This window comes from Fringilla coelebs (assembly GCF_963513975.1).
Source record: "Fringilla coelebs genome assembly, chromosome: 3".
NCBI classification, from domain to species: domain Eukaryota; kingdom Metazoa; phylum Chordata; class Aves; order Passeriformes; family Fringillidae; genus Fringilla; species Fringilla coelebs.
The window spans coordinates 62,481,127-62,494,694 of NC_140030.1; the positions used below are offsets into that span (position 1 = coordinate 62,481,127).

Genomic DNA, 13,568 nt, shown 5'->3' on the forward strand with positions numbered 1-13,568 from the left:
GGGGACAGGGAAAGTTTGCAGAGGAAGAGCCGCCCCTCTCCTCCGACCGCCCCGCCGGGACGCCGGCGGCGATTTTGGGTCTCTGGGAACATATATTTTGTGTTTGCACAGGAGCAAAGAGAAGTGGGGGTTGGGTGCGCGGATCCACCCATCCCCCAGGGTGTCTTCATGCTCCCTCCATTGCCATCTCTCAGGGGAAAAAAAAAAAACGGAAAAAAAGGAAAAGAGAATCAGTTAAAAAGAGCCGAGTAACCCACACCAGCACTTCTGTTTTGTGTAACAGGGTGCCCTCTCCCCCGCAAAGCCGGAAGGTTGCACAAGGCACCGCATCCCTGCAAAAGAGCCGCGAGAGAGACGAGTCAAATATCCTCCCCAAGCCATCACCTCCCTCCCCATCTTTCTTAAGGATTGAGTTGCATGTAAGAGACTTAACTAACTTCGGCAGGAAGGTACTGCCTTTCAGATCAGTCACACAGACCTAGGCAGAAGTAAAATCAAGCTTCATGGTTTCGTTTCCTGGTCTTTTACAGAAACCTTTCTACAACAAGATGCACCTTTAAAAGGAAATTTTATGCTCATACTGCTTCTTACAGGCAAGTCATACCACATTCTACCTTGAATAAAATCCTCGCTGTCGTGCAGCCACAATGACAAACACAGAAAAGACTGCACTCTATATTTTTAATTCATCCACAGTTGCGTTATCTAGTTATCCAATGTGAAAGTTGCATTTAGGCTGCATTTTAACAACTACGACTCTCCAGGTCTGAATCAAAACCTATCAAGTGTGAAATTTGTCCACGTGAAATTCAGTTTCTGGTTTCTGCTTCCACCCAGGCAAGCGAGTGCCTTCATCTCAATGCCGAGCCCGTGCAGCTCCCCAGGCGCAGGGGTTTTGTGATCTTCCCAGCCGTCACCCTTCGCATTTGTCGAAGCAATTGATCCGGCACAGGAGTCTCGTATGTCAGCCATTAGTCAGGTCGAAAGGTCTTTTCTGCTCAGCTTCCCTCAGGAGATTGCCTTCATTATTTTCTCTCCTTCTTCCCTCTGCTGACAGACCAGCCTGCTCCTTCCCCAGCCACAGAGCTTTCCCAGCGGGACTGTGGTGTGAGAGGGAGAGGCACGGGCACCTCGCAGGGTACGGCAGTGAACTCCACGCTTACGCCCCTCTCACGGGCCCAGAGGCTCCATGGTCACACCGGCAGGAACGTAGTACCCATGCTTAGAGAGCTATTTGCAGCTGCGCGCACCAGCCCTGTGTTATTTACAAAATCTGACAATGTGCTATTTTTATCATTTACCCATTGCAGCTTGCATCATTACAAATGTGATTGTACACCAAAGACCTTTTTCCCCAACAGGGATTTCTGTACCTGGGCGTGTGTGGGCTGGTGACATTTTCTGGACCCGTTTATGCCTCAATCAGAAGTGTACTCATTGCTGCTGTTTACTGAAATGTTTGCCACTTTTCTTTCCCCTTCTTTTTTTTTTTTTTTCCCAAAGAGGTGTGCTCAAGTTCAATATTGAAATACACAGTCCCCACTCCAAACCTCACCAAAGTTTATGGCAGGTCAGCGAGCTTTGGGTCAGACACCCTGACTTTTTTTAACATCATTTTTTCTTCCAAACATTTTGAGAGACAGAGCAATTGTAACTTTGTCTTGATGTACAGAATGTATGCTTCAAAATTCTCACATTAAGGAGCTGCTCAGTGTCTGCAATCCTTTGGTGTGATCAAAAAGGAGAACATGACGAAATCGAAAGATAAACTAGAAAGGATACCGTACAAGAGGTCAAAGGAATCTAAAGATTCCTTTTGAGAAGCAAAATGACACCTAAAGGGGTGAGGCAAAAAGAAGACATAAAGTAGGTCAGTGGTGAATGCAAAAGAGATATGAAGAGGCTCCTGTTGTAATATCAAAGTGCTTTGGTAAATCGGAGTTACGTGAACAGTCAGAAAGAATAATGTGCTGGAAATCACAATGTATTTTATCTGCCTGTAATTTATTATATTAATCAAGGTATAGAAATGAAAAAATTACAAAATCATTTACATCTTGTTTTCACAGCCCTTTAAATATTTTTTGAATTAGATGTAACAGCTGTGGTTAATGGCTCTGGAAACTGAAGCTCTATTTCCATAGAACAGCAGTAAAGTTGGAGAGAGATTAATTCAGCTGCCTGCTCATTCATTTTTGACTGTTCTGATGAGACTGCCACAGAATTTTCTGTTTGTGGTGCTGATTATGAAAAGTTAGTATTTGCTGATTAAACCAAATTATTTCTCAAAGTCTGTCCCATGGCAGCTGGGGGCTGAAGTAAAAACAAAATTCGGGCATCAGGAAAGATCGGAGAAGCACCAGGGTGGGCAACAAATTGCTGGAAGATGTAACTTTTAAAGTATGTGCCTGCCACCCGTGATCCGCAGCACAAACGCCAAGCGTCATCTACTGAACTGAGGCAGCTTCCGCACGGGCCATGCTAACGATCGAAGAGAGAAATGTTTCCTTGACAGGCTTTGGGCCACCTCTCTGCCCGGGAAGCCTCCACGTACAAGTCGGCTGGAAGGAGCTGCAGATGTTACACCCTGTCCTTCTTGGGAGGACGAGGGAAGCTGAGCCTGTGGTGGGAAGCAGGCGGGAAGGGCGAACCCAGCAGGCTGCCGAGGCCATCTCTGGAGCGGAGCGGCTGCAGATCCAAGGCTGGGCCCGGCTCCGGCCGCAGATCCAGCAGACACCGTCAGGCCGCTCTCGGGAGAGGACGGGGCGGCCGGGGGAGGAGCCGGCAGGGCGGGGGAAAGCACGGCGGGATGTCGGCCGAGGCATCAGCCGGTTACTTCAATTTCTTAAAATTTTTAATATCCAGGGGGCAGTTTGTGGTCGAGCAGACAGATGGAGCGGCTCCGCTGGGAAAGATCCCCCGGGCGGCGGGCGGGGCGGAGGAGGAGCCTAGGGGCAGCGGTGCCGGCTGGGTGCCGGCTGGGTGCCGCGGGGCCCGCCCTGCCCATGTCCCGCTTCTTTCCCCTTTCCTTCCTCAGCCCAGCCCAGCCCAGCCCGGCCAAGCAGTGCCGTGAACTCCTGCCCCGCCGCGGCCGCCATGTCGGGCCCGGGCGGGCGCGCCGCGCTGGCGCTGCTGCTGCTGCTGGGGCTGCCCGGGCTGCCGCAGCCCCGGCCCCGCTACGAGCCCACCTGGGGCTCGCTGGACGCCCGGCCGCTGCCCGCCTGGTTTGACGAGGCGAAGTTCGGCGTCTTCATCCACTGGGGCGTGTTCTCGGTGCCCAGCTTCGGCAGCGAGTGGTTCTGGTGAGCTGCAGCCAGAGCGTTCCGGTCGCACCGGAACCGCTGCGGCGGACAGGCCGTGCCGGCGGGCCCAGGGCTCTGCTTGGGGAGCAGCGCTCGGGGCAGGCGGGGATGGTGTGGTGTCCCCCCGCACGGCGGTGCTTTGGGTTGGAGCCCCTCTGCAGGCTGACCATGGAGCTCAGGTGTGTGGGAAGAGCTCGGTGTCCACCGGAGGTCCCGGACTCCATGGCGCAGTTTGCAGGGGAGGTGGAGTTTGAGGCGCTTCTGGTGTGTCTCAGCACCCGTCTGCCCAGCCCTAAAACTCCCGAATATCTAGGCTGAAGTGACTAAATCAAGCAGAGAGCTGGTAGAGCTGAGAGAAGGGCCTTGCAGCACAACAGAGTTGGTGAGAGGTGCTTGGTGGAGTGGCCGCAAGGGACCGCTCCAGGAGCACCATGAAGGACGGGTGAAGGGGTCTGTGTCCCTTGTGAGGACAGGCGTTTGGGATCTGCCCGCCTCTGGAGCAGCCTTGTGCACCTGCTGGAGCGCTCTGGGAGCACGGGAGCCCATTGCTACCCTTACCTGGCAAGCAGCCTTGCTGTTTTCATGAGCACATTTTGTGCTGCTGATGGTTTTCTTCTCCTTTTTTTACTGTTATTACTATTATTTAAGAGTGCTTTGCACTTAAGAGAACCTAAAACTCTGATCTTGCAGATAATTTTAGTTCAGAGGCTCAATGAAATCTTTGTTCTGTGAGTGTTCACTGGTTCAGGCCCTTTAGCTGTAAGCATGTTTTTGCTGTCACCTTTCCATGCTCTACCAAGTACTTCCTGTGAGACTTCAAGTGAGACGCACTATTATTTACAATATGAAGATAAGGGCAGCTTTGTGGCAGAGCTATGGTGAACCTGAGTTACTATATTTGCAAAACAAGCCAACATGTATCTAATCAAACCAGTGTTTTCTGTAACCTGTTCTTTTCAGAATTAAGTTCAAGCATTTCAGCAGGTTTTTAATGCAGATTGCATTTACTAATAAATTACTTTTAGAGAGGTGGGACAGAACTAAGTTTGGATTCAAGCCTCACTCAGAGTGCTGCACTCTGATAGTGGTGTGCAGGCTCAGGATGGAGTATTTGGTTTTTGACCTCAAAACTCTAATTGCTTTTTATATTCCTGTATTCTCCTATCCCATGGCAGGTGTGGGTCTAGAGCTGCTTGTGCAGTCAGATGACCGAGGTCCTGCATTAGCAGCGTCAAATGGAAGGTCACAAACTGTTATCACCCATCCTGTGTGCCTTCCCTCAGAGCTCCACAGCCTTGGTTAGAATGTTTCTAGAATCTAATCCTGTCAGCATGGAAGTGTTCATGTTAGCAAACCATGTGACTATGGGAGAGAAGCAAGGTTGTTACTTTTTAATTTAAGAAATTACATGCTTTGAAATCAGAGGGGTTTTTTGTTTGTTTTTATTTTTAAAAACTTGTTTTGCTTTATTGTTGTTATTTCCTCTGCCCCTGGCTCTTTCAATGAGGAAAGCTGTCTCAGCCTCTTTCTTCTAAGTTTTTTTTCCCTGTTGGCTGCCAGAGATTGTGCTGGTTTAAGCTAAAGTGTTTTTGGGAAGGTTACAACAATATTCACACTATGGCCTCAGAGAACTGAGGTCAGCGTCCAGCTCAGGACAGGAGAGTGAAATTAATTTCAAACATTCAGATTCTGGCCTGTTTTATTGCTTCACTTGCAATATATTTTCATATAAGTCTAAATTTGACAAGAGGATTTTTTGCTGCTTGGTTTCATTCATAGAAGGGTGACAGAGGTGCATTTGTAAGTGTGTGGTGTTCTTGCCCCTGCATGTTTTGGATGGAGGACATGCCTTCTTCTAGCAGGGTGCCTTTGCTTGCAGGCCTCAGGTGTGCAGAGTCTGCAGTGGCCTGGTCACAGCTCTCTCTGGCCCTGGGGCTGTGGACATTGGGTCACTCAGCTGCAGTTGTGTAGAGGGCTTGGGACTGTCAGAGGGGTAAAGCTGATGATCCCTGCAATGCAATGCAGGGATTGCATTGTTGGGGGCAGAGCCCAATGGCTGAGGTGTGAGACTTGAGGAGGTGAGACATGCAAGTCCAGGAAAAATGCATTTTTCTTGTCTCCTGAGCTGCTTACACAGGCTGTCTGTGGTCTCTAGTACAGTTTTGAGATTTGGGTATTGACCAAGACTGTCATTTTTCCATTCTCACAGCGTAGCTGCTTTTTTCATTACTTCAAATGAAATCATGAGACCTTTCCAAAGTGGAGTGCAAAGATGTAGAACATGGACAAATAAGATAGAAAAAATGAAATCTTTTCTAATCAATACTTTCTGGAGCGATTTTGTCTTATTACAAGTGTCATGTACTCCAATGCCTCTACCTCTGTGTTAAATAGGAGCTGATAATTTAAATTATCTTTTCTTTATCTAAAAATACATCAGCAGACATGCTTTGTTCTGTATTTTGTAGGTGGTACTGGCAGAAGGAAAAGAGAGTGCCCTATGTGAAATTTATGAATGCAAATTACCCACCTGGCTTCAGCTATGAAGATTTTGGTCCTCTGTTTACAGCAGAATTCTTTGATCCCAACCAGTGGGCAGATATTCTGAAGGCTTCAGGTGCAAAATATGTTGTCTTAACTTCAAAACACCATGAGGGTAAGTGGAAGTTTTGTGAATGTTAGTAATTGCTGCATTTCTGTCAACAGATGTAAAAAACATGTGACTTTTTACCTTCTAAGAGACATAGAGAAAGCCAGGCAGGCTTACCTGCCCCACCACAGCCAAAGAGGAAACAAAAACCACCCAAGAAATATGCAGGTGTTTTCTTGACCTTTACACAAAAGCTGTGGCCATGGAGTTTGCATAGGAGGAGCAGTAGATTGTGCCACTCTTCTCTTGCTGTAGGTAAGACAGCCTGAAGTGGTGGTGGCAGCTGAGCTTCATGCAGTGGCCACAGTTTATTTTTTATTCCTGTGCAATGTATTGCTGAAGGAACCTAAAAGTGAATTCTGCAGTGTTTAACATTTGGAGAGCTGCTGTGAGTAGGCAGTTAGCAAACTCCCTTAGTTTCTCCAAGGAATTTAGGAACATGTTCCAGGAGTTACCTTCAGATTTAGGAAGGTATAGCTCTTCCTGATGTAGTGCACAGAAGCCAAAACCTTGAACCAGATCTATAGCTTTACAGGTACAATTTTTTTTAGCACTGTAATTGTAAGGTACTTTGCAGAGAAAAGTAAAGAAAAAGAAAGCTTCTGGAAGGAACTACACTAGCAAAGAAAGTATAAAATATTAAGATATTCTACAATACATCTAATGAATGTTGTTGGTCTTTGTCAGCTGTGGGTTCAAGGCTGGCAACTTGTGAAGTGTCAATTTTAATCTCAGCTCTGACACACATAATTCTTGATCTTGAATTTCACTTGTGGTGAAATTCCCAGTGACTTCAAAAGAACCCGGATTCATTTAGTCTGTCCAATAGCCTTATGCATGAATTTTTAGGTTGTTTAGTCCATACAATTGCATGTATCCAGCTCACAGAAATAGCACAAGATTGATTAGACAGTGAGTATAAAGGGGTTAGAAAGTGAGAGTGGAGCTCCTCTGGCAGTGGTCTGAGTCTGCAGTGCAGTAGCATTTGTGGTCGTGCTGGATTGATGGATGTCTAAAAGGTCAAATCCCTTCTGATATTTAATCTTGATGTTTTAACAGGCTGTTTCAGGAGTTTTTGCTCTCTCCTCATACATGTACAGAGTAGTTGATTGAGCTGTTATAAATATCAAGGCAAACAAAAAGTGAACATTTGCATAAGATGGAAACAGAAAAGAGGAGAACAGTCTTTGAATGCAAATGATAGCTTGGGCTTTCTGCAGCTGAGAAACAATTCTATCTTTCACTTGCTGATTGTGTATTTACAGCTCACATTTGATGTATATGCCTCAAAAGCTGCTTTATTTTTGATTAATTTCAGAGTCCTAGAGTTAGAAAATGCCTTGGGTCGGTAGGGGCCTTAAAAGTCATCTAGTTAATTTAATTGGCACATATGAATAGACTGAATCATTAAAGAGAAGGAATAATTATCCTAAGCAGTACAGAACTGGAAAATATAAATGTATATGCATACATATAAAAATACATGGTGTTCTGATATTAAAACTACTTCCATTGTGCATAAACAGGTTATAGGCACATTTTATACCATGACATATTGTGTATTTAATTTTTATTATTTTATTTTTTGCAACACTTCCAACCACTTTCCAGAAAGAACTGTAATGTCCTCTCTTCTTCTTTCCTTTCTTATCCTCTGATTTTTCTCTTTTTAGGCTTTACTTTGTGGGGGTCCAAATATTCTTGGAACTGGAATGCTGTTGATGTGGGACCAAAGCGAGATCTTGTTGCTGAACTAGCAACATCTGTTAGAAACAGGACTGACTTGCATTTTGGGTTGTACCATTCCCTGTTTGAATGGTTCAATCCTCTCTTCCTTGAGGATGCCACCAATGCCTTTAATACAAGCAAGTTTCCCACCAGCAAATCATTACCAGAACTCTATGAAATTGTGACCAAGTACCAGCCAGAAATAATTTGGTCTGATGGGGATGGAAATGCTCCAGATACTTACTGGAACAGCACTGGTTTCTTGGCTTGGCTATATAATGACAGGTACATAATGATGCTGGTTTAGCTCCTTATCTGAAATTCTGCTGTGTCTAGTTTGTTTCATTTTTTGTTTGTTTTTTTTTTTTGGAACCTGCTACTTCTGCTTAAGAGGACTTTACAAAATATTAATTCTCCTGAAATACAGAATCCAGACCTTTCCTAGAACTGTCAAAGCTGGTTTTAGAAAAATAATGCTTTGTATTTTTTTAACACATTTGCAAATTAATCATTTAAGATGGTATTGGCTATTCTGCTTAATCACAGTCTTCCTTAAGTCTTTGCTGTTGCACAGAAAGACAGGATAGCAGGACAATTTGAGATACAGATACATTGTTGTCAGCGCAGACTGAACATCTGGCAGTGAATATGAAGTGCAGAGTGATTTCTGGCAGAGCTCCTGTAAAAGTCTGGAGCTTATTTCCCTAAGAAATTCTGATCTGGACCTTTTATTAGCAAAGCATGAGAATAGAATTTCTGACATTGCACTTAATCTTATTGCAATAAATTAATAGTACAGAAGTCATCCAAAATGTTAGTTCCTGGGAGGGATGTGTGTGGGAAGGGATTTTGCAGGCTGTGACCGCATTTTATAGAATAAAAATAATAAAACTCCTCCGTTCCCAGCCCGGTCCGGGACACCGTGGTGACCAATGACCGCTGGGGAGCGGGCAGCATCTGCACCCATGGCGGCTTCTACACGTGCAGCGACCGCTACAACCCCGGGCACCTCCTGCCCCACAAGTGGGAGAACTGCATGACCATCGACCGCAGGTCCTGGGGCTACCGCCGGGACGCGCGGCTCCACGACTACCTCCCCATCGAGGACTTGGTGAAGGTACAGGGCCACAGCAGCTGCTGCCACTCCCGGTTCTCTCTCCTGCTTGTTGTGTTGTGCTGTTTGACTGTTCGATTATGTATCTATTTTTATGAATAAGATAATTTTAATTCAATAGTGAATCCATGAAACAATAACTAATTTTGTTAATTTCCAGCCTTAACGCTGGCAGGATGGAAAATCCATGTAATTCCTAACCTTTCTCTTAGTAGTTTTTATAGAATGAATTTCTAGTAAAAATTCAGTCAGTTTCTTAGAAGCTGTTTTCCCTGTGAGTAACTGGCCAAGGACTGATCTAGACAGTCTCATCATTACCTTTTTGTCATAAGTTTCTCTGGTAACTGCATATGCAAACTGATGAGAAGCAAACAGTTGTAGTTTAACCAAAGCTCCTGTTTAGGAACCCCTGCTGGAAGCCTATATCTTTTCCCCTTATAGATAGAAACAGTTTATGACTCAGAAGTAGTTTTACTTTGTAGCGAGAAACTTTCCTTACAGGCATACAGATAAATGCTACCAGAAGCAGACAGCTGGTGGTGTAAGAACATTGATTCCCTTACTAGGCTGAGATATTAAAAAAGATCTGAAGTTTAGGAAACCCGAATGAAAGGAAGACTCATCAGTCTTCCAGAATAATGCATTCAGTTGCAAAATATCAGCTAGTGAGGGAAAGATTGTTACTGTTGCTTAATATTGTTGCGATTTCGAGTGCTATCCTCACAAAAGACAATTTGAAATTGAAGTAACCTCTTTTCAGAGGCAGAAGGTTTGAATTAATTCAGCAGCATGTCTGCAGCTGTCTGTTTCTCAGACTTATGCATCTCAATCCATGATCTCTGGAGGGCAGTGTGGATGCAAACACAAATTTTCTAGGCTTTGTAGGAGGCTTCCTTGTATTTTACAGATATTTCTATAAAATAGGAAAAGCATCAAACAGGAGGAAGGAAGAAGTTGCTTTTCTAAAACTCAGTAAAGATGAAGTAGCAACTATTCGCCTTATTCTACTTTGGTGCAGAGAAGTCATCTGTCCTATTGGTAAAACCCTCAATACATTCTTGCAGAAGTTGAAATGATAAAGGGTTGCAGGATCTGATTCTAATGTAGATTCAGGCAGACATTGGTGCAAGAAAGTATTTGGGGCTGGTTTTGGATGTAAAAATTGACAGTAGAGCTTTGTTTTATGAGAGCTTAAATTTTCTATTAGATTTTGGGATGAACCCCAAAGTCTCAGCATGCAAAAGTAGCATAACTGATGTGGTTCATCATTCTGAAGCAGTACAGCAGACTTTAGAAAGTACTGCAAATATGTGATTTCATTACTCATAACCATATGCTCTGTGTGTTTAAAAACACTTCAGCAACTTGCAGAAACAGTGTCTTGTGGAGGAAATCTCCTGATGAACATCGGGCCCACCCACGACGGTCGCATCGCTGTTGTGTTTGAGGAGCGCCTGAGGCAGGTGGGCTCTTGGCTGGAGGTCAATGGAGAGGCCATCTATGGAACGAAACCATGGAGAGCACAGAACGACACTGTCACACCTGGAGTCTGGTAAGTCCACTGAGCCAAAATGCAGGCTCTGGAAAGCAGCACCAATGTTAAGTGAAGCTTTGAAATCCCTAAGGGCTTGATGCTACAGAAATCACCATCTTAGTTTGTATGTGGTGAAGGAATTAATGCCTTTTTTAGAGTAAGTAACTGCATCTAAAATGTGTATAAAGCTGTAGGCAGACACTAGTTTTGGGATGATGGTGAGGTTGAAAGGAAAGCTGCAAGCATTTCTGTGGTGATCTTTTGCTTCTTGGTGTAGGCTAATTTGTTCAGTAATTCTGTTTGTGCCTAGTGGGCAACAGAAATGAAAAAAAAATCTGGAAATACAAGATTGCTATGAAGTTTTTATCTGAACAAAGGAATACTCAATGTCACTTGATGTTTAGAAAGAAAGTGGGAAGATAACAGCAATTATTTGGTCACTAAATACAGTCAGTCTCTGGCCTCCCCTCTGCCCTTGTTACTTGTAGCTTCTCTAACACCTTCATGATCCATCAGGGTTTTGGTCTTGGCCCTTGTGTCTCAGTGGGTGTTTTTACTCCCATTCCCAGTAAGATTTGGCCATCTGGCTTTAGGCTGGAGATGCTGAACTGTTGACTGTTTAGTAAAATCCCTTTCAAGAGCAATAAAAAACTGTAACTAAATAGGAAAGAGGGAGGAATGTTTCAGGGGTATGCCACAAGATTTCCAATGGCATAGTGATGAAAATAGTATTTTTAAAAACTAGCTATGCAAGGTGGAAACTGTCACTCATACTATTTTTGAGTTCTTTTAGTCTGCATGTTAGTGTATAGATGGGAGTTACCATGTTTTTCTGAATATAACCTACAATTATCTGTTAATGATTTCCCATCCTGCAAGTATCTCCTTCCTATATGGCTGAGTTGATACAGTGTGCTAAAGTTACAACAGATGTTTGCCTCTGAATTCAGTCCTTTGATAGTTTTCATTACCTCTAGTTTGTTGAAACAAATTTTCAAGGAGCAGGACATTATTAAAGGGCCAGGGGGTTATGTGTGTGAAAACGTAATTAATCATGACCTTTCTAATCTACTTTTCCAGTCTTGAAAGCACTCTTATGTATCACTTCTAAAGATTTACAAGGAAAAGCTGACATGCCTTTTTGGTCCCCATTTCCAACCAGGTACACTTTCACCCCTAAAGAAGGGAAAGTCAATGCTATCTTCCTTAACTGGCCAGTCTCTGGGATTCTGGAACTTGGTGAGCCACGGGCTAAGCCTGGAGAAACACAGGTAAAAGAGAGTGCACACACACACCCCTCCCCTCCTTCTAGGACATGTCATGTTCCATCTTGTTTATTAAAGTTTCTGGCATCTTTGGGAATGCATAGCTCTTAGGACAGAGTACTTTGGAAGAGACCCAGCAAAATGTTTGTTTTCTTTCTGGGACCTCCTTGTCATAGTCCTCTCAGTGGGATGTTTCTTATGCAACAAAGTTAGACTGAGACGTTGCTGGGATATGTTTTAGCTTGCAAACTAAGAGTCACAAAGAGGCCAAGGAGCAGGGGAAAAAACTGTGCCACCCCTCCTGTTTCCTGTATAGACTCCTAACTCAGCATGACTTTTCTTTAGAAGCAGCTGTCCTCATGACTTTGGTGATACCGGAGTTGCTGTAGTGGTGCAGCTGTTTGAAATCAAAGCCTTGCAGGAAGGGAATGTACAGAGAGGTTTTTGTTGCCCAGGGAGGCTGAAGAGCAATCAGTGTTACCCTAGATGTGCATCTTATAGCAAGTGGAGGTCAGAGGATGAGGACAGTGATGCCACACCTACACTGGCAATTAGCAAGTAACCCAATGGAAGCAAAGTTTGTATCAATTCTGGGCATTTAAGGAGAGATTCACTTTGGTTTAGCTCTGCTCTGGTCTCATGCGCTGCATGTCCATTAGCTGCTGAAATGCATTAGGAGTGTTTCTGGACTGCCCCCTTTGGTCTAGTTCCATATGAAAGTAGTCTGACTGATGCAAAGACAGCTCCATCATATGGGAGGAAGAGTCATTTCAGAAGTGATGGAGATGCCTTTGGAATTCTGAGGGGGCAGCTAGACTCTGCACTAGAAAGTACTGTTCCTCAGCAGCAGAGACTGGTCTGCAGCCACTCCAGCAAGTCACCAGCTGGTGTAAGTGACAGCATCAACCTATTTGTGGTTTTTAGTTCTTCAGATCAGCTTTCTGAGATACCTGGCTGCCCTCTGTAAGAAACAGTCATGCTCATTCAAGACAAGTTTCACCATGTGAAGCAGGCAGTTTAGAAACACGGGATGCAAAGCTCTGTACTGTGGCTGCTAGATCTCTGCTTAGACCTAAATCCTACTCCAAATGCTTCCAAAAGGTGTTTATTCACTTTCTACAGTCCTAAATCCTTCTCAAGACCCAATATGAGTAGCTTTTGTACTTGCATATCTATTTGCAAATGTTTTCCCATTACCTTTAATAATTATCACTCATTTGGTTAGTAAATGACATTTTTAGGATACTTGGTGAGTAAGGTAGCTATGGATCAATAATTACTTTGTCAATATTGTACTTACGTGTACTTTGAAAAGGCGCTGTTCTAACTATAGTGTGTGTTTCTATTTTAGGTGAAGCTGGCTGGATACAGGGAACTGCTGAAATGGGTTGCCCTGGGAGAAAAGGGAATGGTTATTGCTCTACCTCAATTGACTCCTCAGCAAATGCCATGTCAGTGGGGCTGGACCTTACAACTGACTGATGTAGACTGAGCCATACTGTGCTGAAGCCCTGGCTAGCAGGGACTGCTGATGCTTTGCTCTTTCTAATCACTGGTTTAAACTTGACTGAGAAAGACCAATAAATTCACTTTTTCTATGAGAGGTGGGCTGTTATTAAAAGATGGAATGCAACAAACCCCACAAAGTCTAGCACTAGATAATTGATCCTCTGCACAGAGTTTGTTTCTCTGAAGTTGTGTGAAATATTGAGCAGCTACCATGACCTCTACACTTGGTTTAGTCAGTTTCTGGCCAAGTTGCATGAAGAATGAGGTGGGGGGAAACAGGCACTAGACTTTCAGAGACAAAAGCAGGAATAAAGCTCAAGCCAGTGTTCAAATGCACATAAGTCAGTCGTACACCCTTTTTAATGCAAGAAATTTACCTTCCACAAAACTGCACAGTAAAATCTGACAGTTTTAGAGAAAAAACTATTCTTTTTCCAGGTGTATTCAGCTAGTGGTAGCTGGCAGT

The 13,568-nt window shown here is 44.2% G+C and overlaps 1 protein-coding gene across 1 annotated transcript; it reads left to right on the top strand.

Moving 5' to 3' along the window:
• The first annotated feature begins 2,077 nt into the window (after positions 1-2,077).
• On the top strand, positions 2,078-13,194 carry FUCA2 (alpha-L-fucosidase 2). Its single transcript, XM_084203637.1, has 7 exons — positions 2,078-3,302; positions 5,771-5,958; positions 7,626-7,965; positions 8,587-8,797; positions 10,156-10,346; positions 11,491-11,599; positions 12,945-13,194. The coding sequence occupies exons 1-7, from the start codon at positions 3,097-3,099 to the stop codon at positions 13,083-13,085; spliced, it is 1,386 nt and encodes a 461-aa protein (XP_084059763.1). The 5' UTR covers positions 2,078-3,096; the 3' UTR covers positions 13,086-13,194.
• The last annotated feature ends 374 nt before the right edge of the window (positions 13,195-13,568 follow it).

Coding starts and splice junctions, on each gene's coding strand:
- FUCA2 (XM_084203637.1), top strand. CDS start 3,097: ATGTCGGGCCCGGGCGGGCGCGCCGCGCTGGCGCTGCTGCTGCTGCTG. Junction 3,303..5,770: donor TTCGGCAGCGAGTGGTTCTG/GTGAGCTGCAGC, acceptor TGTATTTTGTAG/GTGGTACTGGCAGAAGGAAA. Junction 7,966..8,586: donor GCTTGGCTATATAATGACAG/GTACATAATGAT, acceptor CTCCGTTCCCAG/CCCGGTCCGGGACACCGTGG.